This window comes from Phaenicophaeus curvirostris, chromosome 2, assembly GCF_032191515.1.
Source record: "Phaenicophaeus curvirostris isolate KB17595 chromosome 2, BPBGC_Pcur_1.0, whole genome shotgun sequence".
Taxonomy (NCBI): Eukaryota; Metazoa; Chordata; class Aves; order Cuculiformes; family Cuculidae; genus Phaenicophaeus; species Phaenicophaeus curvirostris.
Window position 1 is genome coordinate 96,609,932 of NC_091393.1, and position 27,017 is coordinate 96,636,948.

The 27,017-nt window shown below is 37.9% G+C and overlaps 1 protein-coding gene and 2 long non-coding RNA genes across 3 annotated transcripts in view; all 3 read right to left on the bottom strand.

Annotated features, from left to right (window-relative positions):
• Positions 1-388: 388 nt before the first annotated feature.
• PPP3R1 (protein phosphatase 3 regulatory subunit B, alpha) overlaps positions 389-27,017 on the bottom strand; it is a 42,519-nt gene continuing 15,890 nt past the window's right edge. Inside the window, exons 2-6 of the mRNA XM_069850111.1 lie at positions 17,579-17,618; positions 8,562-8,738; positions 5,582-5,641; positions 4,758-4,942; positions 389-2,557 (exon numbers count right to left, since the gene is read on the bottom strand). Of these exons, the coding sequence (XP_069706212.1) occupies positions 2,510-2,557; positions 4,758-4,942; positions 5,582-5,641; positions 8,562-8,738; positions 17,579-17,618 (510 nt within the window). The 3' untranslated portion in view covers positions 389-2,509. The remainder of the gene's footprint in view (positions 2,558-4,757; positions 4,943-5,581; positions 5,642-8,561; positions 8,739-17,578; positions 17,619-27,017) is intronic.
• Positions 20,091-21,342, bottom strand: LOC138716975 (uncharacterized). Its single transcript, XR_011336790.1, has 3 exons — positions 20,973-21,342; positions 20,852-20,876; positions 20,091-20,436 (listed from the first exon to the last, which is right to left on the bottom strand). It is a non-coding gene; the product is annotated as an uncharacterized lncRNA (long non-coding RNA).
• Positions 21,389-26,056, bottom strand: LOC138716974 (uncharacterized). Its single transcript, XR_011336789.1, has 3 exons — positions 25,863-26,056; positions 23,755-23,961; positions 21,389-22,702 (listed from the first exon to the last, which is right to left on the bottom strand). It is a non-coding gene; the product is annotated as an uncharacterized lncRNA (long non-coding RNA).

Here is a 27,017-nt window from a genome sequence, read left to right on the forward strand (position 1 = left end):
AGAGCACAAGGACCTTTTCCTGAGAAAGCAGCTGCTTTTCACTCTCCACCTACACAGAGGCTAGGTGGTTTTATTTGTGTTTTTTTAAACGACCTTCCACTCACTACACTTATTCTCTGAATTCAGTAGGATTTAAACAAGGTATTTTCTCTCTGTTAAATGTTGCAGATGGATAAATAGATGTGTCTTTAAGAAAAAAATATCCAAGTGGTCCAGCCTGAAACACTGGAAATACTCAGGGGACCCTCTGGACCCTGTACAGCTTCTCAATAAATTTTTATAATCAAAGAAGGGACAAACTACAAACAGCAAGTTCTCTTCAAAGCAAGGTGCAGAGCTGCCTTAAACTGAATAGGAAAGGTCTGGGTAAGTACTGAGGCACCCCAGCCAAGGTTCAAATAGTTTATTTTGTATTCATATAGTATTAAGGTTCTTATAGTTCCCACATGTAGCATGCAGAGGAAAAACTAAACATTCAACATAAATCATTTTTCCCCACACAAACTAAAAAAAAAAAAAACAAAAACAAAAAACCAACAACCTCATCCCTCCCCTTCCAATCCCCCTAAGGAAATAACATCAGCACTAATTTCTATAATGCCAGCCAAGATATGCACAAGCAAGTAAGAGAAATTGAAAGCATTTGCTAAAATGTTTGTAACAAATACTTATGTACAAAAAATTCACAAAAGACTAGTTCCCCCTTGAAGCAGAGCACATGGCAGTTGACACTGGAACAGATACAACCACTGGCTGGGATTATAAGCCACGTACTGATCCAGAGGAAGAAAAGTTACATGTAGTGGAGATTTTTGTTTTGAACATTAACATTTACCAAAGTTTGGCAACATTATCTTTTAAATTATGCAAATTATGTAAACAAGAGGAACATTTCAAATCGATCTACATGCAAAACTTCATGTCATGCAAGGACACCAAGCACCTGGATTTCTCTCTCACAGACAGAGCCCATGATGTGCAGCACTCAGTTGAAGGAACAGCTATGGCAGACAGGTGCTCAACTGAAGTAGGTTCAGACAACCTGCGCTTTCCACTGCTGATTATAAAACAATTTTGGTAATAGAAAAACTACTATACAGGAAAGATGTACTGTCCTAAAAAATCTAGCAAATGTTTTTCTTCCAGCCAATAGTACCATTGCAGAAAAGGGAAGGGATGATATAAAGTTGTAAAACATGGCTCGCTACTTTTATATCACACAAATGTATCAAGTTACCATCCATTACAAATTATGATATGGACAAATCTAGAAAAGAAAAAAATTCTCCAGGCAAAGGAGAACCGCAAGAGGTATAAATTTAGATAGTGTGAAGTTTTCCTCCTCTATGGCATAGGTTAACAAGATTTTTCCCCCCTGTATGAATCCTATATACATATATATATATATAAAATATTACCAGTTATTTATGCTACCTGTAGTATTTTTTAAATGCAGAGGGGAAACTATCATGGTTGAAACAACAGAATTTAAATGGCAAGAATATTTTATAATCTAAGTACTGTATAAAATAAGTAGATGGGAATCCTGCACAGTTATGTCAATCCTAGTTTCGTTAAGCTAAGCACAAGAGAAAATCATGAATGCGTCTAACACCTTGAGCAGTGCTATCTAAAACAAATCCAGAAGAGCAGATTTGCCTTAACTTCAGGACAGCTGTTAACTGCTCCCAGTTCCTAGGTGATGAAATCTAGCGGCCACCCAAGCATTCTGCAGTCACTAGGTGCACACGAGGGCTAGTTCTTGGCAGTAGCATTAAACTATATTCTCGTACTAAGTAGAACTGTACTAAGTTATATAGCAAAGAGACACAGTCCCTGGTAACATATTAACAGGTATAAATAAACTTAGTCTCCTGTGTTACAAAAAAATGTAATTAAGGTGAATTAATAAGCAATGCTTCATCAGCCAGTCAATATATAGAAACATCTGAACAGTCACAGGAAAGGAAAAGAGCTGACCTAACACCCAGTTAAAATTTTACATTCTTCTACTATATATATAAAACTGTGTGAAATAAAAGTAAGGATGTATATCCGTATATTGAACTGTTAATATTCTGCTTGGCACTTTGTACTCTAGTTTTGTTTCTGAATCAAGTATATTAAATTAAAGCCCACCTAGCTACTACATATAGAAAGCTACATATATATCTATATATAAATACACACACATATATATAGATAGATATTTCCTTGTTATAAAAGACGAAGAAAAATAAATTAAAAAGCCAACCCCTTCCCTTTCTCCACCACACTGATATGCTCTTTCCATCTTTGCTGTCCTTCAGACTTTAAAGTGCTACACTGAGTTATTGAGAGAATAAAAGTTCAATAACACTTAGTTGGCTTCATGAGGCTCATGTTGGAAAATGTGGCTTCACAGAGAAAAATACTTCCATTTAAATACACAGAGAGCATTGCTGGACGTCTTGAGCAGATCTTCAGAGATGGAGAAGAAAGCAAAAGTGTTGGGTGGTGCCCTACGGAGTCACACATCTACGACCATCTTTTTGTGGATATCTAAGCCTCCTACAACCTGTGAGGAAAACAAGTGTTCACAAACAAATAAGAATGGAAATTTAGCAAGGTACGAAGAGCACACTTTGTTCAGAAGATGCATTCAGGTCAATCCCAACTGCAGTACTTCCCTGGCCTCTCCAAACCAATTTACATTTCACAAGTACTGCAAGAATTATGTATGAACCAAGGTAATTACGTGAGTACAACTTACACACTCAAGGGCCAGAAAAACAGGGTAAATGACACTGTTTTGGCTTTATTCTCCCCCATTTCATATTCTGACCATCTGTATGATGTTTCCACATATTAAATGAAATGCAAATGTTCCTTCTAAAACACCTTGTAAAACTCTGCATGGGAAGCAAGGGGCCTTATGAAAGGTGGCAGGATTTCTGACAAAACCAAACACACTGATAGAAAAGAATTATCAGTGTTCAAAGGTGTGTGATTTGTGGACAGAGAAAAGGAAAGGTACAACGTCAGAGAAACTTCTTATAACACAGAATTAAAATTCAAAGGCCAAACGCTATTGCCAACTGCCACAAACAAAAAAGCAGTTCAGTAGATAGGTGACACAAAATTCAAAGAAGGTAAAACGTAAGAACAAGCGGGTAAGAGATAGTAGGAATGAATTGTATCTTGTCAGGACGTCAACAAAAAATGAAGAAATCAAAAGAAAGGAAGGTGTAAATAAAACAGTAGCTCAAGGCAGGAAGTTGAGCAGAAGCCCAAAAGACCAAAAAAAAAAAAGAAAATCAAATTCATATTCGACAGATGGCTAGAAGACACCAGCCCAGTGCAAGAAATTATTAGAGATCTCATTAATCTAGCGGTTTGCAAGCTGCAAGTCAGAATCAGCTCTTCGCAGATAACCATGCATTTCCACATGATGAAAATAACTGAACTCTACAAAACAAATGGGCAGACAACAGAACCTTCTTGCTTTAACAGTCTGGGGGAAGGTGGGGTTTTTTCCCCCCTTTTTTCTTTTAGAATTTGCATGGATGGTGACTAGAACAAGTTGTTAGAAGTGAAGCTGCAAATTGAAAGAACAGGAAACAAAGGCAATGCTTGAGTGTGTTGACACAAACTGTGCTACCCAGGTGCACGATCATTAATGCATCATTTAAAATTAATGTGTAAACACTCATTGCAATTTTCAGATGTTTCAATGTGTCATTTACTGTTTCTTAAAAGAGAGAAGGAATTTAAAACTTGCTGTCAACTCATTAAACAAACATACAACCTGGGTGTAAGGCAGCCACTTCAAGTCTCAAGCCTAGATTCAAGCATTCCCCTCAGCAACATCTGAAGAGTTTTTAAAATGAACCTTTCAACTATTTGTGCTTTTTCAAGAACAGCACTTGAGGGGTTACTCTCCCTGTAACTGACAAATCCTTTGTGAAATCCCCGTGTTCTGTAGAGAGTGATAATCTCCCCAGGCTCTCTCCAGACCCTGCAAAGATAAACCTTTCTGAAGGGTGACTTGGAGCAGACACCTAGTATAGAGACTGGGAGATTAACCTGAAGTTCACCTCTAGAACACTCCTCTCCCCTCCCTCTCTACATGCCACCCCAACAGTGACACTTCTTGAAGCAATTTCTCCCCTCCTTGGCAGACTGCACATTCCTGCACCCCCCTCCTTCCGTATTTTTACTGAGTGTATTCCGTTAAGCAGTGAGAGACATTTAAAACTGGAAGTGCTGTTTCTTTTTTAATGAAACAACTGTTGAAACTAAGGAGAACCAGCCTCTGTGAGAAGCCAGTCACTAGCAACTCATTTTTAAAGCTGCTATTTTCTATCAGCATAGAGACTGGAATCCCAACATACATCTTCATGTCAGGGTAGCATTTTTGTCTACATAGTCCAGATTGGTCTTTGTTTAGTATGCCATCAAATGACAAATCTGTTGGTAAAAGTTGCTGTGCTCTGAATGAAGCAATCTTCTTCAGGCAGGCTAGATTAAATGGAAAAGTCTGCATCCCAAAGGAACTGATTCACGACATGCTTATTAAGTCATAAAGCAGGATGCTCTATTGGAAGCCATAAAGGAAAAATACTATCAGTAATAAAGCTCTGTCAAAGGGTGGCTGTTGCCAGGTCAGAAGACACACTGTGCTTTATGATCTTACCCTTCATACTGTTTAATGTTTTTTCCTCCCTTCCTTTTTCTAAGCTTCCAAATGATCAAAGTTTTCTTTAGAGGCTACTTACAGCACAGAATTCTTCAAAGGATATTCTTCCATCACCATCCTTATCTGCATTAATTATGGTTTTATCTACAATTTGCTGTAACTGAGTGTCTTTGAGATTGTTCCCAACCATCATCTTCAGCACCTGGAAGAGCTCTCCATTCGAGATGTAACCATCTTTGTCCATATCATAAATGCGAAAAGCAACTGCAGAAGTAAAGCATATATATGAAAAACTTTCAGTAACAAATGTTGTTGGAAAAGAGCAATACACAATCACATGCTCTGTATTAACAAGAAGCAGCAACACGATCCTGTGCAAACTAAGCAAAGAAAAACATGAAGCATCAGAAACAATACAATAAATGGTACTACTAAGGAATTTAAAAGATAAACTCAATTCAGAAATGTCTACTGATATTGGTTTACCATCAGCGGTAAAAGAACTCTAGAAAATCTTCACCATCAGAAAACAGACACCCAGGTAGCAGTTCATTTACAAGCAGAAAAAAATTACAACTTAATTTTCTGCCAACAATTTGTCATTAAGACTGAATTTATTTTTAAACATTTCAAGCAGAACAGATTTCTTTCCTAATTACAATTATGTCTTAGTTATTGAGAGCTACATCCATGACTGAACCTATCCCTTCCCAACTCCAGTGCTCCTAAGATGCAGTTCTCAAACAAGAATTTTGTGCTGTTCTACTGCACTCACTCTGGAGAAAATAGCAATTCTTTTAAAAAATGGGAAATCATAAAGGTGGATTGTAAGGTTTTTGCACACACTGTCAGTGTACTTTCCAGTATAAAAACCTTTTTGTTAAGGAAAATCAAAATACTTACACCTCAACTTCTGTTCCTTGTCTCCTTTGACACTGAACTGGGAGACTCCTTCTATAAATTCTAAAACATACAAGAAAAACATTTACAAAAAGCGTGGGATTTTTTAATAAACCAAGGAAATCAACATTTAGAAATACTTAGAAATTGTAAAAATAATCTGAATTAGTCTAAAATCTTTAAAATAATGTCTACCTTGCAACACCTAAGTGCCCTTATACTTTGATACTTAAACAATCTTTAGTAGGAAGTATTTCAAATCCAGTCCAGTGCTCACTGGACAGAACTGTTCATGCCATTATTTAAGTAATTCTGAACTAGACTGTGAACAGAACCTGGTATAAAACCCCATCAAGATACCTACTAAAGCTATTCCAGTGAAGATTCTAATCAATACAGCTCCTCTCAAGATTAGTTTCTCAACTTGAACCAAGATTTACATGAAACTGAAAACTGCTCTGAACCAAATTCTCCTCCCCTTCCCCCTACTCCAATAAAAATAATTTTCTGTAAGAAACTGATAAAAAGAAAATATAACACATTTTCAAAGTTTAACAAAGAAACCATGATATCACAAGCAAACTTGAGTTTCCAAAAAAATATAAACACCCTGACAAGTGATGTTTCTGGATGAAATGCTTTAACTAGACTTCCTAGAGCTCTGAGTGGCAAAAATGACAACAGTGCAAAATGGAAAGTTTAATTACAAGTGTAGAGATGATATGGAGGTACAGTAATACATGTTGAAAGGCCTACGACCATTTCAACAAGTTTTGTGAAATTAAATCAAGACTCCCTGTATAATTCATTAGCAAAATACTTGACTGACAACTGGGTTATTTTTCTTTTTACCATTATACTTAGATATTCATCTAAAAAACATCTTTCAACAAAAGGATCCAAGTTTCCTCACACTAGTAATTTTCCTCTTAACAGAATCACAGAATGGTCTGGCTTGGAAGGGATCATCAAAGACCATTTAAGTCCAACCTGCTGCCATGGGCAGGGACACCTCCCACTGGATCAGGCTCCTCAAGGTTTCATCCAATCTGTACTTGAACATCCACAATTTCTCTGTGAAACTTGTTCCAGTGCCTCCCCACTCTCATCACAAAAAAAAAAAAAAAAAAAAGCGTTCCTTATAGCCAATCTAAACCTGTGCTCTTTCAGTTAAAAACCTTTCCTTTGAGCTTCCCTCCAAGATGGAAATAAAGAAATTAAATTAATCAAATTTGGCCAGATGACAACAACAGAATTCATTGCCATTTATTGCAGCAGCATAATTTTACCACAGAAAATTGATTTTGACAGCTTCCTGTTCCCACCCAAGAGGAACAGCTATAAGTAATTATACTAATCACAGCTCAATGTAAAATACAATATACCATCATCTTTCATCACTGCTTATTTTTTACAAAGGAGTTTTGGACAGTTACAAACAACATTTAGTGCTTTGGAAACAGATACTAAGAAGTCTCAAAACTACAATATTCCAGCTCCACGGCAATTCTCCCTACAGAAGTTTAAAGGCTTCTGTAAAAGTTAACAGCTTTTGTAGGTTAACATTTTACCGAATATGCCTGCCTGCCAATATAAATGAGATTCAATGCCCTGCTCCAAATAAAAGAATATCTCAAGAATATCTGATTAACCTTTTCTAGTCATGAGCAGTAATAGGTAAGTATTACCTTTAACAGAAGTTAGGTATTATCACTTCTAAGGGTCAGCGACTGCTTTAACATAAAGTAGTAATTAAGATTTTTAAAAGGGCCAGAAGGTCAAAAATCATGACTATTTAAAATCACAGAATCACAGAATAACCAGGTTGGAAGAGACCCACCGGATCATCGAGTCCAACCGTTCCCATCAAACACTAAACCATATCCCTCAGCACCTCATCCACCCGTGCCTTAAACACCTCCAGGGAAGGCGACTCAACCACCTCCCTGGGCAGCCTGTTCCAGTGCCCAATGACCCTTTCTGTAAAGAATTTTTTCCTAACGTCTAGCCTAAACCTCCCCTGGCGGAGCTTGAGGCCATTCCCTCTTGTCCTGTCCCCTGTCACTTGGGAGAAGAGGCCAGCACCCTCCTCTCTACAACCTCCTTTCACGTAGTTGTAGAGAGCAATGAGGTCTCCCCTCAGCCTCCTCTTCTCCAGGCTAAACAACCCCAGCTCTCTCAGCCGCTCCTCATAAGGCCTGTTCTCCAGCCCCTTCACCAGCTTTGTTGCTCTTCTCTGGACTCGCTCCAGAGCCTCAACATCCTTCTTATGGTGAGGGGCCCAGAACTGAACACAGTACTCGAGGAGCAGTCTCACCAGTGCCGAGTATAGAGGGAGGATAACCTCCCTGGACCTGCTGGTCACGCCGTTTCTGATACAAGCCAAGATGCCATTGGCCTTCTTGGCCACCTGGGCACAAAATAAGCCTGAAGTTTAGTAAGAACATATTAAATCAAAACTTTTGGTTTTCACTTGAATTGTCTAGCTAGGATCACAAACAGAATCCCGTAAACAAAATATCAACATAAAATTTTTGAGCATTTCCACAGTTTAGAACTGAAAATACTCCAAAAGAGATCTCAAAACAACACCTGGCTAAGTACAACTTACACAGCCTCTCCCACTTTTTTCATAGTCTCATCAGCCTAAGAATATACTTCAGAAAGCACCACAATTAAGAGTTTGAATTACTGTACTTTAAGAGATACTTAATGAGTAGTCCTAAATGAGTAGGACCTGGAAAGCTGTTACTAAACAATCTACTCTTTTAAGCATTTAATTCAGGAGTGTGTTGCCCTCCTGCACCAGAGAAACTCGTTTTACTGGTATTCAGCTTCACTAGGAATTACCTCCTTATGTTGATAGTTTTCTTCTTCTCTTTCTCCGCCCCCTCCCCCCCGACAGCTGAAGCAAAATTTGCATTCCAAAACTCCAGGAATTCTGACAGAATGCCATCATCTGTCACAAAGCACTCAGTCTTACCTTTGAAGTCCACTTCTCCATTTCCGTCTGTGTCAAATATATCTATTACTCGCTGTACTAATGGATTCTGTTGCAATTCAGGTAAAGACATGAACTCTTCCACACTCAAAGAGCCAGAGTTGTCCAAATCAAGCTTCTTAAATCTCTTTCCTAGTCGTTTTATCTCATCCGCATCAACTGAAAAGAAAATACAGCAAACATGCCTCAGTAAACCTATCGCCAGTCAAACACAATGCACATTTCTTCATTGCTTTCCTACCAGAATTTCTCTTACTTTATTATAACTATTAAACATTCTCATGGAAGCTTACAAAGATAACATCAAATTCTGAAGACAAACACAAGCCTTTTTAAATAAACTTTACCTTTTTTCCTCCCTGCACCAGCCATAATACGGTTAGCCTTGTGACTCACTGAATACCACATGCTGACACAACATCTTTAAGGATTGAGGATGCTTAGCTGGTTCTTAGTCAGGCAGCTCTTAGAAATACCAGGTATGAAGAAATTAAAAGAGACCGAGGTTTCTTTGAAGAAGCTGGCATTATGTTTACACTAGACTAGCATAGTAAGTTTGAAAGACAATAAACAAACATATTAGCAGAACTAGTGCTTCTTCAGCACACCAAACACATGAGATCTCCTGGCATTCATGTCAAGTTAAGCAGGTTAACACATCCAACTGTTGACCAGTTATCACTCACCCACTCAAAACATCATCCAGACTTAAAATCGTTGTTCTTCCATCTCAAACAGATGTATCTGTAGCCATGACCTGCATACATCTCCTTCTTTGCCTCCGAAATTAAAGCAGATGCAGGTGCTGCAGCAGTACAACTTCAACTACCCTCTTCAAGTTTAAAGATAATCTCAATTAAAGCATGTCTCCAGTACCCTACTTTACATCTCTGCTTTTGCCAGGAATAGATGAAATCTGTAAATCCATAGGCACCACTAAAAAATCTTGTACTCTGGTACTGCTGAAAAGCTTGAAAAATGTTCCCTGCAACAACCTGAAAAATCCCTATAAGCAGCTTGATTTAAGATATCAATGTTAGTTCACAATTTGCTCACCATGTTTGGGTATGAAGAAGGAAGTCCTAGAAAGTGGCCGGCATACAGAAAGCCACAAACGTACATCTTACAGAACCTGAAGCTTTCAAACTCCCCAAACCAATTTCTTCCCTAATATTAACAGTCTCCTCAACATTCTTACCCCTCAACGGAAGTAAGAATTTAGTGTTTGCTCCAATAGTGAAAGGAATGTTTCTTGACTTCTACAAGGCACAGGCACATCACCTGATCCACTTTACATTACAGGTGTTTGTAAGAGTGCAGCATAAAACCAAATAGCACTTAGTCTTTCCAATAGGTAAGGTCAGACAACATGCAAAGCTTTATGTTTGAAATAGCAGCCGATTCAGAGACCTGATCCTCAACCAAAGCAGTAAAGCTTGTCCTTAAATTTCTTGATATCTTTGTCTAAAAAAAAAAAACCAGCCAGACAAATCCAAAGATACACATGACTTTGGTATTATGGAATGAAAGAGAGTATGCCAGAAGTCCAGAAGCACAAGATGATTTTCTGTCAAGACTTATTTTGCCTGGATAGTGAATTCTGACATGCTGCAGTTAGTCAGTCTTAACAACTGCTTGCAACTACAGAGTCAGAGGGCAAAAAAGGGTCTATACTTCCAAGGCAATCTTCCCTTTGCCACGCCAGCAAGCAACAGATCAGATTCTGCCTCTAGGGCTGTAAAATAAGGCTAAACAGCACTTGCAGAGGCTTAGCATCCTCAGCTTCCAATATGCAATTTGGCATTTCAATTAATTAGGCTCTTGACTGCAATAAAACCATATCCCTTTTTCCACCAGTTTATGCGGAAGCCTAGAACATGGTAAATGGCCTTAACAGCACCACACAGCATTGCAGCGTCAAGAGCACATTACTGTTGGCACAGCTACAGAGAAACCCCCCAGGATCACGAAAAGAAGCTGTATCACTGTATGGTCAGCTACACAAAGAACATAACCATGAGACCAAAAGATGCCTATTAAAAGCAAACAGCAAAGCAGAGATGCAATGGCAATTAGCCTCTATAGTTTCTTATGAATTCTGCCAGTACAAAATGCTCCTTCTCACCAAAATACTGAAGGTATTTTCCAACTCTCGCTTCTGTCCACAGAAACTTCTTGGCTTCCATTTCCCTTAAAGTTGTGAATGGAGTCAGTAAATCTTTGAAATACTACTAGGCACTATCTGCCCTCACATTTGCTCTGTCACCCTAACATTAACAGACCCACTGCAGTTCACTGCAAAGCCAGCACCTTGGCAAGCTGTTTACATGGGAATCTTGTTTTTACTGCAAGTTCTACTCTAGACTTGCAACTTGCATGGAAAGAGGCGATATCCTAAAACAATTCTCACAACATCTGCATTTGAAAAAGCACAAAAACATTAAGTGTGGCTTCTCACACTACATATTGAAACACATCTTTGTATGTAAAACAAATGTATCCATGGACATAAGTTATATCTGTGTTGTAACAGCATACGTAAGGACTTGTCCAGCTATGACATCAGTCTCTCTCTACTTTTATTAGCCACGTTTAAAATGATGTCTTCGTCAAATCACAACTCTCTTGCTTCCTAACCTGGACTCAGAAATCACAACACCTTTCAAATAACTGGCTATTATTTTGTTAAGACAAATCCTTCACAAATGATCCATTTTTTGAAATCAGAAGCTTGCAATTGCATCTAGAACTCATGCTGGGAAATCTTGAAATACGTTCTGTGAGGGTTACACTACCACTATTTCCTACAGCAAAAAAAAAAACCCCAAACCAATAAAAAGGTGGTACATGTATTATTTATTTATTTTTTAAAAATTAACTTCACTTTAAAACAACTCGGCAGCAAATTGAAAGTATTGTTTCTAGTGCACATGAAACACCTTCATCCTTTTACCAGAGCAGTGAGATTTCACTTCCAATATTAACAGAAACATTGGCACTGACTAAAACTGAGATATTAAAGCCTCCCCAAGTAACTTGAAATACTTCATAGTTCTGTGATTTCATAAAATCATAATGGATAAAAATTAAAGCATTAACATAGCTGGATCTCTTCTAATTTGAGAAGACTCACAAGAAGTAATGAATTGCAATTTTTGAAACACTTCTGATTAACACTTAAGAAAACCCGAAGTCTCAAATCACAGCAGAGAAATTTTCACAAATCAGGATGTGAACGAATAGCTGCCTGAGCCAGGAACACAGACCACCAGTCAGAGAGCATCATTGGCTCAGAACCCCAAAGCATCTTTAAGCAAAGTCCATTTCCTGGTTTAGGAACTAAAGTCCACAGTGTTTTTCCTCACAAACAAAGGAGCGAAGACCAGAAGTGAAACCGAGAGTTCTGTCAGTGTTCTGCTATGGAATGGAGCCAATTACCGTGTATACAACTCAAATGCCTCAACACGGCTTTCAATTATTACAGCTGGCACATAAGAGACAACACCAACTCTTCCATCCCACTGGTCTGCTCCAGTAGAGAGATAAGACCTTCCACACAAGATGTACAAAGAAAGCAGACTTGCTAGAAGAGTGTTTTATCTCAAGCTCGTGTTTCTCTACCTTTTAGCAGGACTTACCAATATGAATTCAAAAAGAATATTTTACTAGGACATGCAGAGACTGATCCACCACACGCAACGTTATCAAGTGCTGCTACACTGAAAATACAGCTGCTGGACATAATGGCCATTCTTCAGTTAAGTCCTGCATCACAGTTAGCCAGATATTTAAACTTATAAAGCAGCAATGTTTAAGAAAAGGTAAAACACCAATTCTTTTTTTCAAGATTGTAGATGATAAAGACAGGAATCAGATGATGAGAAAAGGAAGAGGTTTGAGAAGCACGCAAGAATACTTCTCAAGAATGTCTGTGTTTTGCTGAACTGTAGCAAAGCAACAACCACTTAAATTATGAAACTAAAGAGTCTTCATACTTAGAAAATATTGCTCTTTCTCCAAACATACAGACAACCAATTTCATAGCACATACTGTCAATTCCAGTTCATCTGCAATGCAGAGTCCAGTCACAGATGCTGAGCAGCAGTTTTACTAGAAATGGGCATTCCCATTCCTAGCCCTAAAACATTAAAGCAAAGGTTCTGCCTGCATTAGAGAGCTGAGAAGAGTCTGACATTTGGGGGAGAAAAAAACCCAAGTCCAAGAAAAGTACTGAAGAAATCAGTATATCTGCCAAAAGCTGACCAAATATCAAGCCTGTCCAACACTTTGTTTCTGGCTGTGGACACACCATGGAGGAGAAAATAATAAAAAACCCAAAGTTACTAGAGATACAGGAATAATCATTAACAGCTCATGCGCATAAAAGCCTCTGTTCATAATGAACATAGTAGGATAAAAACATCTGCAGATCAGTGTTTCCTAACTGACTGTATGAGAACTTACCATAACCATTTCATTATTTTTCCTTAAATATATTACAAGAACCTCACCTACCTTTAAATTCTTTTCTATAAGCTGAAATTTAAAAAAGGGTATTCCCTTTTAAAAAAGGAATACTTCAGTAGCATCTTCATAAAATAGCTTTAAAAATAAAATAAGAAGAATATAAAAGAAAGGATGAATGCATTACAGTATCAGCCCTATTTAAAATTTGCATAGTTTTTGTCTATTCTTTCTTTCTTTAATTCACAGTCATCATTTATGCTGATTCTCTCTGCCTGGGCTGGACTTTATTAAAAAAAACATGTAGGCTTTCTGGAATTTGAGTTTTTCTTTTGTTGTTTGATTTGTTTTGATTTTTTTTAAATGGAAACAGCAAACATATATATAAAACAGCAAATTTAAAAATTATCCTATTCATTTTTCGTTCAGATTTCCTCTATAAATGCACATATAAAACAGACTGACTTGCTTAGCATTTCACAAATTGACACAGAAGAACAAAGTACTAAATTAATTTATCAGAGCGTGAGCAAAATTCTACTTTCCTTCATCTCTGAAGGCTCCTTAAGGGCAACCAAGTGCCCACACAAACATCCTGAAGCTATGCTGGAAATGCAAGGCACAAGACAGTTCAGACACAGTGAAGGTTTCTAAGCCTGAAGGACTGATGGTGGCAGTAGCAGACAGAATTTTACAAGTCTTGAACTCTGGAGACCAGGACAGAGATGAAAACACTAGGAAATCTAAAGGAGGTCCAAGTCCCCAGTAGTGTAAACAGGGTGGTAACATAGTGAGCAAAATAAGGAGGATCAAGCTTTGTTTACATCATTTGAAGCAGACTTTGCCTGTGACTCATCACAGTGGTCTGAACTTCCTTGAACTCTGGCCGCAATGAGCATTCCTCTAACCTCAAACTCAAGTTAGCCTTTTTTGTGCTTTGCTCACCAGCTGACATGAGGCTCTATACTCCTTATGTTTTTCCACAGAATCAGAAAGCATCCCGTCAGCTTGGCATTGATGCAAGAGCTTGCAAACATACTAACTGGCTGGAAATAACTGTTGTATCTCTTTCTTTAAAAGGCTTTGCTGGTCGCCCTGCAGAAACATCAAATTATTCACCATTTTAAAGCACACAGATTTATGCTTATTTCATAATCCACTCTGAATTTAATTTGCATTGTAACTAACATAACAGAGTGGGTACTATCCAAGTAGTCCAGTATTAAGGTTTTCTTGTTGAAGAATTATGACTATTTTCAAAAGATTTCTCTTCCATCCAAGTATTAAAATTCTACAGCCAACAATTCCTGCTTTGTATCTTGAATTGATTTGCATATGTCTAAAAAAATGCATGATTTGGGTTAAAACACAGACTCCATGCTTCCAGGAAACTACATGCAAATGCTCTGTGTAATTCTGACAGATCTTCATCTTCCAGTTGGACACACTATGTTGATACACACCAGTGAATCCTCCATTCCTTTCCTCCAAGACAACAGCAGAGAATTATCCACTATGTTTTAAAACACTGTTTCAAGCTGTTATTCACAGAACTGATGCTCAGATATTAGCACAAAAAGCACTCAAGTGGCAACTCAAGAAGTTTCATTAAAAGCAAATTTCTGGAGTGCAGTGTGCTCTATCTACATTTAAATGAGTAATTTCAAAAAATCTTCTAATGAGATTTTTTTCTAGTCACTGTAAAGGTACACTGCTATCTTCCTATTAATATGATACTCAAAAGTAAAGAATGCCTTAAAAATACAGATCTCTGAAATCCACTATTTAAGCCTGTATTTAAAAGGGCTAAGAAACCAGACCAGAATCCAGGTGTCACATATTTTTCAAATATGAGATCATTATAAACAAGAAATTGCTAAGGTATTTACAAAAATATTTTTTCTGATCTGAAACTCGTTTAAAATGTTTCCAGGCTTAAAAAAATAAAAATTCTCCATAGAATGAATTGCAGAGGTCTCAAAATAAAACAGACCTTCAGCAAAAGCCCTCACCTCTATCCATAGCCTTGTCTGATTCACCAATATAATGTTTCAGAGTAGCAACCAAGACAGCCATTTCAGTCTTGGAGATCAGATTACAAAAAGATGACGCCCTTGAGAACACATTCAACCACTTGTCTTGTATACGCTTACACACAGCTGGCCTAATCCTTTTCATGACTTCAGATACGTCAATTACAATGTCCTAAGTTAGAGAAGAGATACTAGTGTCCTTGTCCTAGAACCAAAACATACTGTAAAATATTGCTTATCTATAAAATACTACAAAATAAATTATTTTCTATCAAATACTGTAGTAAAATAAGCAATATTTTATAATATAATAGTTTTCTTCTCAGGTTTTTGCTATGATAAAATTTTCCAATGTATAATTTGAATATTTTGTCAGCCAAGCTATGCCATCAGTAATTTCTCAGACACAGCACAGCTGAGAACTGTTTTGGGGAACCATGCTGTTTTGGGGAATCCAATAACACTAATACACTGACTGAAAAGAACTAATATTCTAAACTGACAGGTATGAAGAACATTCTTGACTATTTAATGGTGTGCATCCTCTGCATAGCATCCTGAATTTGCTTTCTGTAACTGTCAACCTTACAACAGAATTAATCTTATAAAAAGAGACACCAAAAAAGTGACTCCAGTGCCAGGCAGAGGTTAGGACCCGATGTCACAGTGCAGGCGGCATAAATACATTATTGCTAACAGTCAGTCTACCAGATGTCTAACCATTCAAAACCCTTATCAAATTATCTTCAAAAACATTGTCTGGTCTTGCCTTGAAAAGCATTTGTCCTGTCAGTAATAACTATTTGGAAGCAGCATGAACATTTAACATTTGAAGAACAAGATGAACACCTACTTATTTGGCTTATTCACAGATGTGCTGCTGTACACATCTGTGCTCCCAAAACCCCTGCTCTTTCAGGATACTTGGGCCTGCAGAACATTTAAGCACAGTGCAATCATTCCAGTGATTAGGCACAATGAGGCAAAGAGACATCTGCAATAACTACATCTTCCCCAGTGTATGTAGTAATGTGTCCCAGAGAAGCAGCTGACTTTCTGCTTTGAGAAGGGCCATCAAAGCAGAAAAAGCTCAGATTTACATGTTATCCTCAAAACAGTTTAATCACAGAATGTAATGCAGAAATCTTCTCTTTCTCTGCAATAAAAGGAGGCAAACAAGCTCAGTAGTTAACCCCTAGGTCAGCAGTAGCTACCAATGAATGCAGCTTGTCCTAGAATCTGAAGTTAAGAGGGGCATCACACTGCTTACAACTCTGGCAGATACTATCTAGATTAAAAAAAAAAATTAAAAAAAAGATAACCTTCAGAAAACAGTTTGCCCCTAACGAAAAACTGACCAATGGAGTAGTAACTAAAGACCAACATATCTTATCCAGAAAAAGACTAATGAAGTCTCCAGCAAATATGAAACTTCCACCCACATATCCATGTTTAACAAAATACACGCTGAACACAATACAGCAATGTGGTGCCGTGGATAAGATTCTCAAGTGATTGCAAACCGATGATTCAAATTATAATTCACAGGGAAACATACACTGAGAAGAGGATTTGCAAATTACTAGCAAAACCCTCAATTCTCTGAAAAATTTATTTAGCAAAAGATTCCTCCATGATTATTTTGTATTACTGCTTAACTTATGAGAGCTGGAGTTCAGTTATGACCAGCATTGTGCAAGCAGCCTAAAAGATAGTCCCTATCTTGAAGAATTTATTAACCTGTTTAAGAACCAGATCAGATTTACTGAAGAAGGGGAATTTTCTTAAGCAGTCTATATATACACAGGTTGACACATGACACAGTGCGGAAGAAAAACATTCAAGGAAAAAGGCAGTTTTAAATAAGTATGATTAGTATAATACCACAGGGACACTTTTGTCAGCTTTAGGCAAGAAATACTTTATTTTTTCAGGGTAGACTAATCCCATGAGGGAGGAATGAATTTTATGCTCATGTGGCTAAAAGCAAATAACACCAAGTGGCTTCTCACCTAAATGTTTGGCAGCACGCGTACAGGGGAAAAAAAAAGTTCTTTCAGCCTCAACCTCTTTCCTCTGAAGGTGCAAAGACAGCTTAGGCAATATACTTCGCTCCTAACATAGCACATACTGCACCACAAGCTGTTCCACAGCTCTGAGGAACCAGCACTGGGACTGACAGAAAAGTCCCACCAGTAGAACTACCAGTTATAATGCTTTGCTTTACAGACATCAAATTAACAATAAGCTTGTTTCATATTCTACGGGGATATTTTTAAAAAAAATCTAAGTGATGTTTTTTTAAAGATGGACTGATTTTTTTGTTTTACAATCTAACAGCAAAAGCTAATTATTTCAAAATTTCACCTTTTAACTTTACTTTTTTAGTTAGATGTAACCTGCATAACTTTTCAAGCAGTAAATTCATGCATGAAAGTTGTATGTATGGATCTGCAAATAAAATTAACCTAACAAAACAAAGTAGCAATTAGACAACTTACAGTGCGAGCACATTTCCAAAGGGTAGCTTGCCTCATTTCCCTGAAACAAAAATAAAGAACAAAGTTGCAATCATTCCCAAGTTAGCTTAGAGGAACTAATTAAAGTTTCAGCATTGTGAAGATCTCTGGCAATACAAGTTACACAGTCAATAAAAAAAAAATAAATATATATACACACACACACACAGAGATTAAACCCAACTGCCAGGGAAAGAGTTTTATTGGGATAGGTCTGTTTTACCAAAACATAGAAAGAAATGTAAAACCATCTAGTTGACTCCCCTGATGATAATTCCCATGAAAATATCAGCAGCCCACATAAGAACATCAGTCCCATATTCTAAACTCCAAAAATCAAACTCACACTACTTGTTTGTTGTGCAAATGCTACTTTTCAAGTTAAAATAATAGTTAATGTCAAGACATCACATAATCTGCTTTACCATTTTATTTTCTAAGCAGAAACAGACATAATCTATGAATAACCATGGCAAACCTTACCATATTAGCGTGAGACAATCACCGCACATTTTCTCCCCACAGCCACCTGCCCACTGCCCCCAAAAAGGATTCACACAGGAAGAATGATGAAAAAGTGGTTTACATGACTAGAAATCAAGACATAATAGCTTTACATTTAAACATTATCATGTACTGTGTTAATATGTTCCTGTTTTTAAATTCTTGCTATACTACAGCATGATCATCACCAGAAAAATTAAAACTTTGAGGGTACAGCCACTTTGAACTTTCACATACTGAAATCCACAACTACTGCAACATGGACACCAAAAGATGCTAAAATTTAATTGGTATTTTCTTCCTAAGTGCCTCACTTTAAGTCACATAAAATCACAATACACACATGCTTAGTATTTTTTAATCAGTCAGCAAAAGAAGCAATCAAATAAGAGATTCATAACCAAACATTTGCAAAAAAGGTAGTGTTTTATACAAGAAAACAAAATATATTTAAGCTTAGTCTAAGACATTCTTTTCAGCAGTGATCCTCATACAGTGTGGAGCCTAAGAGATTCCATAGCTGAGCACCTGCACAGAAAGACTCCTCAAAACAATATGAAACTGAACAGAAATACAGAGATTACTTGACAGAAGGGAAAAAATAAGAACTACACTTAGCCTGGAAGCATGCAATTGCATTCCCTAATAAGGACAGAAAGGGGCAGAACAAACATCTTGTGAATCTAAACATGTCTGAGAGGAGATGTGTTGTTTGACAGGGCTTTTTTTTACCTCCAGAACACATTCACTTTGCTTATCCCCTACAATCCACAAGCTTCTTTAAAGAAATTAATATACTTGCTTTATAAGCAGAGGAGCAGAAGATACAGCCTTAACTTCTTCTCCAGTGTCCACTTATAGCAAGAATCACAGAATCACAGAATAACCAGGCTGGAAGAGACCCACTGGATCATCGAGTCCAACCGTTCCCATCAAACACTAAACCATATCCCTCAGCACCTCATCCACCCGTGCCTTAAACACCTCCAGGGAAGGCGACTCAACCACCTCCCTGGGCAGCCTGTTCCAGTGCCCAATGACCCTTTCTGTAAAGAATTTTTTCCTAACGTCTAGCCTAAACCTCCCCTGGCAGAGCTTGAGGCCATTCCCTCTTGTCCTGTCCCCTGTCACTTGGGAGAAGAGGCCAGCACCCTCCTCTCTACAACCTCCTTTCAGGTAATTATAGAGAGCAATGAGGTCTCCCCTCAGCCTCCTCTTCTCCAGGCTAAACAACCCCAGCTCTCTCAGCCGCTCCTCATAAGGCCTGTTCTCCAGCCCTTTCACCAGCTTTGTTGCTCTTCTCTGGACTCTCTCCAGAGCCTCAACATCCTTCTTATGGTGAGGGGCCCAGAACTGAACACAGTACTCGAGGAGCGGTCTCACCAGTGCCGAGTACAGAGGGAGGATAACCTCCCTGGACATGCTGGTCACGCCGTTTCTGATACAAGCCAAGATGCCATTGGCCTTCTTGGCCACCTGGGCACACTGCTGGCTCATATTCAGTCGGCTGTCAACCAACACCCCCAGGTCCCTCTCCTCCAGGCAGCTTTCTAGACAGACTTCTCCTAGTCTGTAGCACTGCATAGGGTTGTTGTGCCCCAAGTGCAGGACCCGGCATTTGGCCTTGTTAAACCTCATGCCATTGGACTCTGCCCAGCGGTCCAGCCTGTTCAGATCTCTTTGCAGAGCCTCCCGACCCTCCAGCAGATCGACACTTCCACCCAGCTTAGTGTCGTCCGCAAACTTGCTAAGGGTGCACTCGATGCCTTCATCCAGATCATTGATGAAGACATTGAACAGGGCTGGACCCAGCACTGAGCCCTGGGGAACCCCACTTGTCACTGGCCTCCAGCTGGATTTCACACCATTTACCACCACTCTCTGGGCCCGGCCATCCAACCAGTTTTCCACCCAGGAGAGTGTGCGCCTGTCCAGGCCAGAGGCTGACAGTTTCTCAAGCAGAATGCTGTGAGAAACTGTGTCAAAGATAAAGTAGCAAAAGGGAAACATAGACAAGGGCCATCAGGTCGCCAAAACCTCAAAAGCACAAGTGATACATTCTACAAGAGAAACTTATTCCACTGGGGCAGGGAATCTAGGAGAACAGTGCCACATGGAAAATCTTAGACGTTGGAACCTGAAGTCTTTGAAAAAACAGCGAAGAACAAAATAAATAGTAAAAGCCTAGTATATTTAAATGAATATAAAAGGGTAGGGGATTTAACACGGGGGAAAATAGAATTTTGAAACAAAGAAGAAACAGGAACCAGGGGATCCAGCTAGGCTGCTCAAGACACGAGGTCATGAAGAGGCAAGAGAAACACCAGACTGGAAGTCTGCAAATTAAAGGAGAAAGTTGAATTAAAACCAGTGCACTTATGCACATACAAATATAAAATCATAACTACACTAGAAGACTGTTCTAGTCTAGGCACTTATATCATTGTCCACGTGTTTGGAGGAAATTAACTTCTAGTACAGGCTACTGAAATTAATTTGTCTAAAGAAGCATAAAATGCTTCTGAAAATTGAGCCAGAAAATTTGAAAAATGGGAATAACTTCTCAGTTCATGAACTAAGTATAATGTTTATAAAGGGTATTACTGTGCATCTAGATGCACATACTAAACATAAGCAAGTTATCTATACGAAGTAGCCTACAAAACGTTTGGAGAAGAGAGAAAAAAGGGAACAAACTTCAGCTCAGTTTTTCTGTGGAAGAGGTTTTGCTAAAAAACTGTTAATACTCACCAATCCAGGACTGGAACTTGAATATCTACAAAAAACAGAAACATCTAGTGAATGACATGTAAAAAGTACATTATTAGTCACTATTTGCTACACAGTATTTAAATAAGGCATTAATAGTTACCTGCTATTGATGTGCTGAGTGTTCATCTTCACAGGAGGATCCAAGAGTTTAAGTTTTAAAAAAGGTTTTACTTCTTTTTTTTTGGTACAAATAAATGTTCAAGTTACTGATGCCAAGATTCCCAATTGCACAGCTGTGACCTGGACACAGGTCACAGCTCCTCTCACAAAGGCGCTCCTCTATACCAAAGGCTTCATACTGAGAAATGATGATTAATGATTTGGTCTTAGGGGGAGGCATTTTTCATCATATTATGGAGAGCAGTACAAAAAGGTCACTTGTCCCCAAATACAATTGGTATGTGTACACACTACATAAGATACAAGCCCTGAAACACAAGTGGCTAAACAGGTTATTTCCCTGCTGTTTAAGAATAGGCGGGTAGTGAGATGGAAGGTATAGCACTACATTAATGCATTATGAAAAAAAAATTAGGGAGGGAATCAAAGCTACGAGGCTTCAAAATATCGCAGGCCCTTCAAGAAAAGGGGAAAAAAAATAATCAGGTACACATTTTCATCGGTACAGTTTTAATGCAAAGAATTACCAAACTTTAACACCAGAACTAGGAGTCATTCTAAAGAATGCTGGTAAATAATAATTTGTGATTAGATGCACTAATAGAAAATTTCAGTCATAACAAAAGATCATAATAATTACAAACCTTATTCAGCAATGTAACACTGCAATGACACATATTTTATTTTATAGTTTTAAGGTAATGATATTAACTCATAAAACCAGAAGTAATTGTAAAAACTCCAAACAGCACATCATTTCATCTCTGATGCTGAGAAACCGATTTATACAAATAAATGTTTAGAGCTACAAGGTTCTGATATAACTTTTAAGACTGCCAACTCAAGCTCATTATAATATTAGTAATTCCTGCCAGATACACTTTTAGCATGCCGCACATGAAGTGAGAGTATCCTCTTGTATACACCATGTTCACACATTTACAAGAGTGACACATGGTTTGTTTAAGAAATGCAGCATGTACAGCATCAACACTCCGCAACAGATTTACATGCGCCTATGACTAGTATAAAACATCCTTGCCTCAGCTGCACCTATGTATTACTACCATACTGCAAGAGTTCAACACTCTTCTCTTGAGTTACACAATCAGAATAAGTGACTGGAATACTAGGGGTATTTTGAATAGCTTTATCCTTTTAGAATAGTCTTGAAATTTTCTCGAATGCTGTGAGGTCCCTAGAAGTTAATTCCCCCTTGAGCAGCAGCAAAATCATGATTTATAGACAGAAACAATTACAGATCAAGGAACAGTCCGGATTTAATAAATAATAATAAAAAAAAATAATAAAAAGCTGATCATATTGTGAATACTGCAGAAATACCAGTTTACTAGAGAGAAGTCAAAACATGTCACTATAAAGTATTTCAGAAGTTTACATGATGTAGTTTATTCCTTTAAGATTAAAAATGTTCTTCGGAATTTTATTCTCTACTAATTATTCTTTTTTCCTCCTTTCAGCAGCTGTGCCTTTTTACTGATTAGGGATAACCTATTAATGGACTTTAGTCTTTATTTCTTCTGTAGTTTATCCAAAGAGATGTGTTTCTCGATTTCTCTTTCTTTGGCAGTTACTTCAAATACTAATCACACTTTCTTCTTAAGATCAGTTTCATACATACTCCTCCAAGGTAGGATAGTTAAGGGCAATTATCTTGACAAGTTTGCCCTTAGTGAAAGACAGGAAGAGCTGTGGATAAAAAAGCAAATCTACAATTAGCAAAACCAGCAACAGAATCTAAATTCTTAGTTGAAGTTATTTATACAAAACAGCTTGTACACAGTAAGACAGACTCCAAAACAGTTCTTCAGCGTATAGAAGTAGACAGACTACCCTTTCTAGATCTATTTACTTGTACATTACTTTTCTGCACAATGTACTTTTTTTGTAAATCGTTCAGAGACTTAATTCCAAAGTCAGCTTTGAATTAGTTTTCTGCTTTTATAAATGCAGAAAATGTGTCTAAATGCCAGCAAGACACGTTAGCTTAAGATTCATCTTAAATGTAGTCTTCAAAAGGTGGTGTGTGAGGGACTACAAATACTAATGAACTCCTGCAACAGTTTAAAAACTAGTATGTTTCAATGCTTTTGACTTGTTCCATAGCCAGACAACGAATTAAAGCAACAAGAGGCAGGAGTGGTCTCCTAAGATCTGTTTAGTACAGGTACAGAACTAGTTGTGTGATATTTACTGTGAGTCCTGTGGCAACACATGAAGTGTAGTAAGTTCACCATTGTTACAAATAGCCTTAAACCTGTAATGCCTTGATGCTACAGTTGGCTGTCACACCAATGCACCAAAGCTTCCCACAGAAACAGAATTAGTGTTTCTGCATTGGCTTTTTATGTATGGGCACCTCATGGGGTGTTGTCAACATACCACATGTTATGCTTTCTGCATTTGCACCTGCAGCTTCTACTTTACTAATTATCTTTGTTACCACATGAAAGAAATTGTCTGTGCAAGTGAAACAGGTAACAAAGCCATGTCAGCTAGGATCAGAACTAGGGATTATCAAGATAATCAATTTTTATTCTCAAGTTACACAAAAAGCAGTCTTCAATCATCTACTACTACAACTAGAAAAGGAATGTTACAAAGAAAGATGGCAGAGGCTAGCAGCTAGCATTAAAAAAGAGCCTATGCAAAAGACTTCTTCCTCGTCCACAAACAAACTGCTTCTCCATCTTTTCTCATTCTTCTCCAAAGCACCAAAATTAATCATAAACAAAATTTACCTGCTGCAGAGCATTCTTCCTTCTCCTCATTCTCCTCTGAGCTCATTCTCCTCGCACAGCCATTTTCACAAAGCTTTAACAATGGAGCTTGTGAAGAGAAGATTTGTTTGTTTGTTTTTAAATTGCCTGTTTAACAAGTTACTAGAGCTTTGGCTCTCATAGGCTGGCACTGTACTCTTCATCACAACCACCAAGCAAGTTGGCAAACTAAAAAGGATGGTGTTTGTTATTAAGGCTGCAAAAACTTTTGCATGAATAGAACATGTGACACAGACACATCCACAGTGGTTTACATATTTGTTAAAATGAATTCCAGACAAAGCCCAAAGGCCTTAAGCCACTTTAATATTTGAATTTCTGAATTAACTGGTGGTCAGAAAAATACACAAGATCATACCGACTGTCACTTGTATACTTCATATGTAACTTGCTGTAGCAATTAAAGCCTAAAAGAAATTTACCAGATGAAAAGACATTCCTAAAGTTTCTGTAAACACCACAACAAATATGGCTTATTTGGTTATGTCTGATTAGAAAAAACAAAACACCCTCAAACAGACTACTCAATACAATGAAGTTGTATCTTGGTCTGAGAGGAGCCTGTGAATCAATAAAGTTTCTCATTATCTTCCAGTATATTTAAAAGGAATATCTACTTGCACACTATATTGTAGGAAACTTGTAATGGAGACTTATAGATAAGATTGCTAAAGTTTGGCATTTGTGTTTGACTTGGGAGTAATTAAGTCACTTCTCAGGCTTTTCACTGCAGCCACTGAAAGAAATCTACATAAAAATGGGATATCACAACACAGATACCCAAAACAAGAATGGACAAAATTTAAGAGTTAATAGTGCAAACTAACAATCAAAATTTAGGAACTAACATTTAAAATAACTTGGTGACTTTTACTTCTGCAAAGCGACTGCTAAATACTCCTAAAAAAAAAACTATTCCAAGCACAGAGAATGCAACTCCAGCTCTCCAGCACAAGAATTCTACTCAAATAAGAAATTAATATACCTGCCTCTGAAGTTCTTATGGTAGTACTAATACTGAGTCAGATATGGTGATGGAGAACTAAGCAAGCCAAGAGCACTAAGTTAGAATACAGGTATCAGTTCAAGCAACTTAAGAGCAGTTAGATTCACTGCTGACCTCAAATTGTCAAGCTAGTTTCTAAGATCATGGCCCAGAGAGGGAATTGAAGAAATAAAAATGCCTGACACCTGTCTCACGCTCAGTAAGTTCCAAAATTAAATACCTTCTAGCAGTGCTGTACCACATTTCCTAATCTTGTATTATTTTTCCAGGCCACTGATAAACAAACATATAAAATATGAGGGAAGAATCTTAGTTCATCATGCAAACCACACCATTAGCAAAGAATTTTAAATCCACCCCGTTAACACAGGCCTTGAAAATACTGGGTGGTCTTAAGAAAAAGCAGGTATGCAAACATCTGCTGATAAGAAGGAGCTGGAATGGGAACATCAGCAGCCTTAAGCAGAAAACTGGCTTTACACTGCTTTGTGGTTTGAAGTATAACCAGAAATGGACTGCACCTGCACACAGATTAAGGTCAAAAGTTCACCTAGAGGAAGAAGAGCTATTTCATCCCTGATACCCCAGCCCACGATCACTGGGAGACACCGCTGCAGGTGCGCCTTAGAAGACCCTTCTAGAACTAATTATAATAAGAAGCGGGGAAAGATTATGAATATATATTTCTTTACACTATAACTATCTGCTTGTTAGGCAGTACGGTGCACAAGTTAGGTGGATGACCCCCTCACACCCGCCGGCAAATAAACACATACCTACTTTATAACCCTTAACTGAGTTATACAGTTTGATTCCACAGAACACCACCAACAAAACCATTCACTGTTCTCAGGGGCTGGCTGCCTAATTCCTTGCCTCTCTAATCCTGAAGCTAAGAGACTATGACAGCAGTTTAAGATGCAATGCTTCCAAGTTGAACCCAACTGAGACAACAATTTATTGAACCTTCACTATTACACAATTTTCACAACCTCAGCTCTGCTTAAGCCCCACTCATGTTTATGACCAAATCTATGGGAGACTCCCACCACATATTTCATACCTTTCACTGTCTTTCCGAAAGTTCAACAGAGGTTCTGAAAGTTGGAAGCCATCTCATTTCCCTTCTGGTATTTAGACTGTCAAATGTGGGCACACTGTTAGCCCCCAGTGTGAACATTCAGCTGTCCACAAGCAAAACAAGGAAGGATACAAGTGAGCAAGGAATTCTAAGAGGTTATTCTGCAAAGCAAAGGATTACAGGAAAACAAGAAAACAACAAAAAACAAAACAAACAAAAAAAAACACAAAAGAAAAGCCAAGGAAGAAAAACCTAGAAGCAATAATAATCGCACCAAGTATGTGGCACAGACCATAAATGTGAAGTAAAGGACTCAGGCATTCAGTTGGGATTTTAGAGTCGCGCTCTTCCACTCTTCTTTGAGCAAAGCTTCCATTCAAATCAAAAGTTTTTATTATTAACAATACTCCAACAGCTAGAATTGTCATCATATATTGAATTTGTAGAATGGCATGGGCCATGAAGAACAAAGAACTTGGTCTTTACCAAAGGAATCTTGCAACGTAATGTTAGCAAAAGAATGAACGGTATTGTTACAGAAAGCATCCACCATTTGTTCCTTTAACTCTTCAGTCAACCAGAAATAAGGTGTATGCTACAGCAATATATTACAGTATTTTCTACGGGACCTTTGAACACATGATACATCTAAAGAAACAAACTAGGGAATTAACCTATTGACCTTAAATCTTGGAATTTATTTACTTCCTATGAGCTGTTAAAAGTTCTTCAGGTATACATAGATAACGACTGTATTCAGCATCCACTAAGATTTAGGAGGTGCCCTAAATGTTAAACACACACAAAGTTGCTTTTAAGTTATTCCAGGTGTTTTGGGGACACGTTTTGCCTTCCCAACTATGACTGTTGGTTATAATCCACAAAGTATAAGGAAAAAAACCCAACCCTGCAGAAAGGCTATTTATTCTAGTACAAGTGCTGATTTTATCTAGGAATTTCTCTAAAGATTTTTAACTTGACTCCGCTACAGCCCAGTGCTTGAAATTTCTCATGTTTAAGACACTAAGTTTGTTCCTTAAAAAAAAATTAACAGAAACTGAAAACTCCTGTCATCTAATTCTTGCACCTTAATGCAAACATGTACATATTTTTCAACTCTAAATTTGCCACAGGATT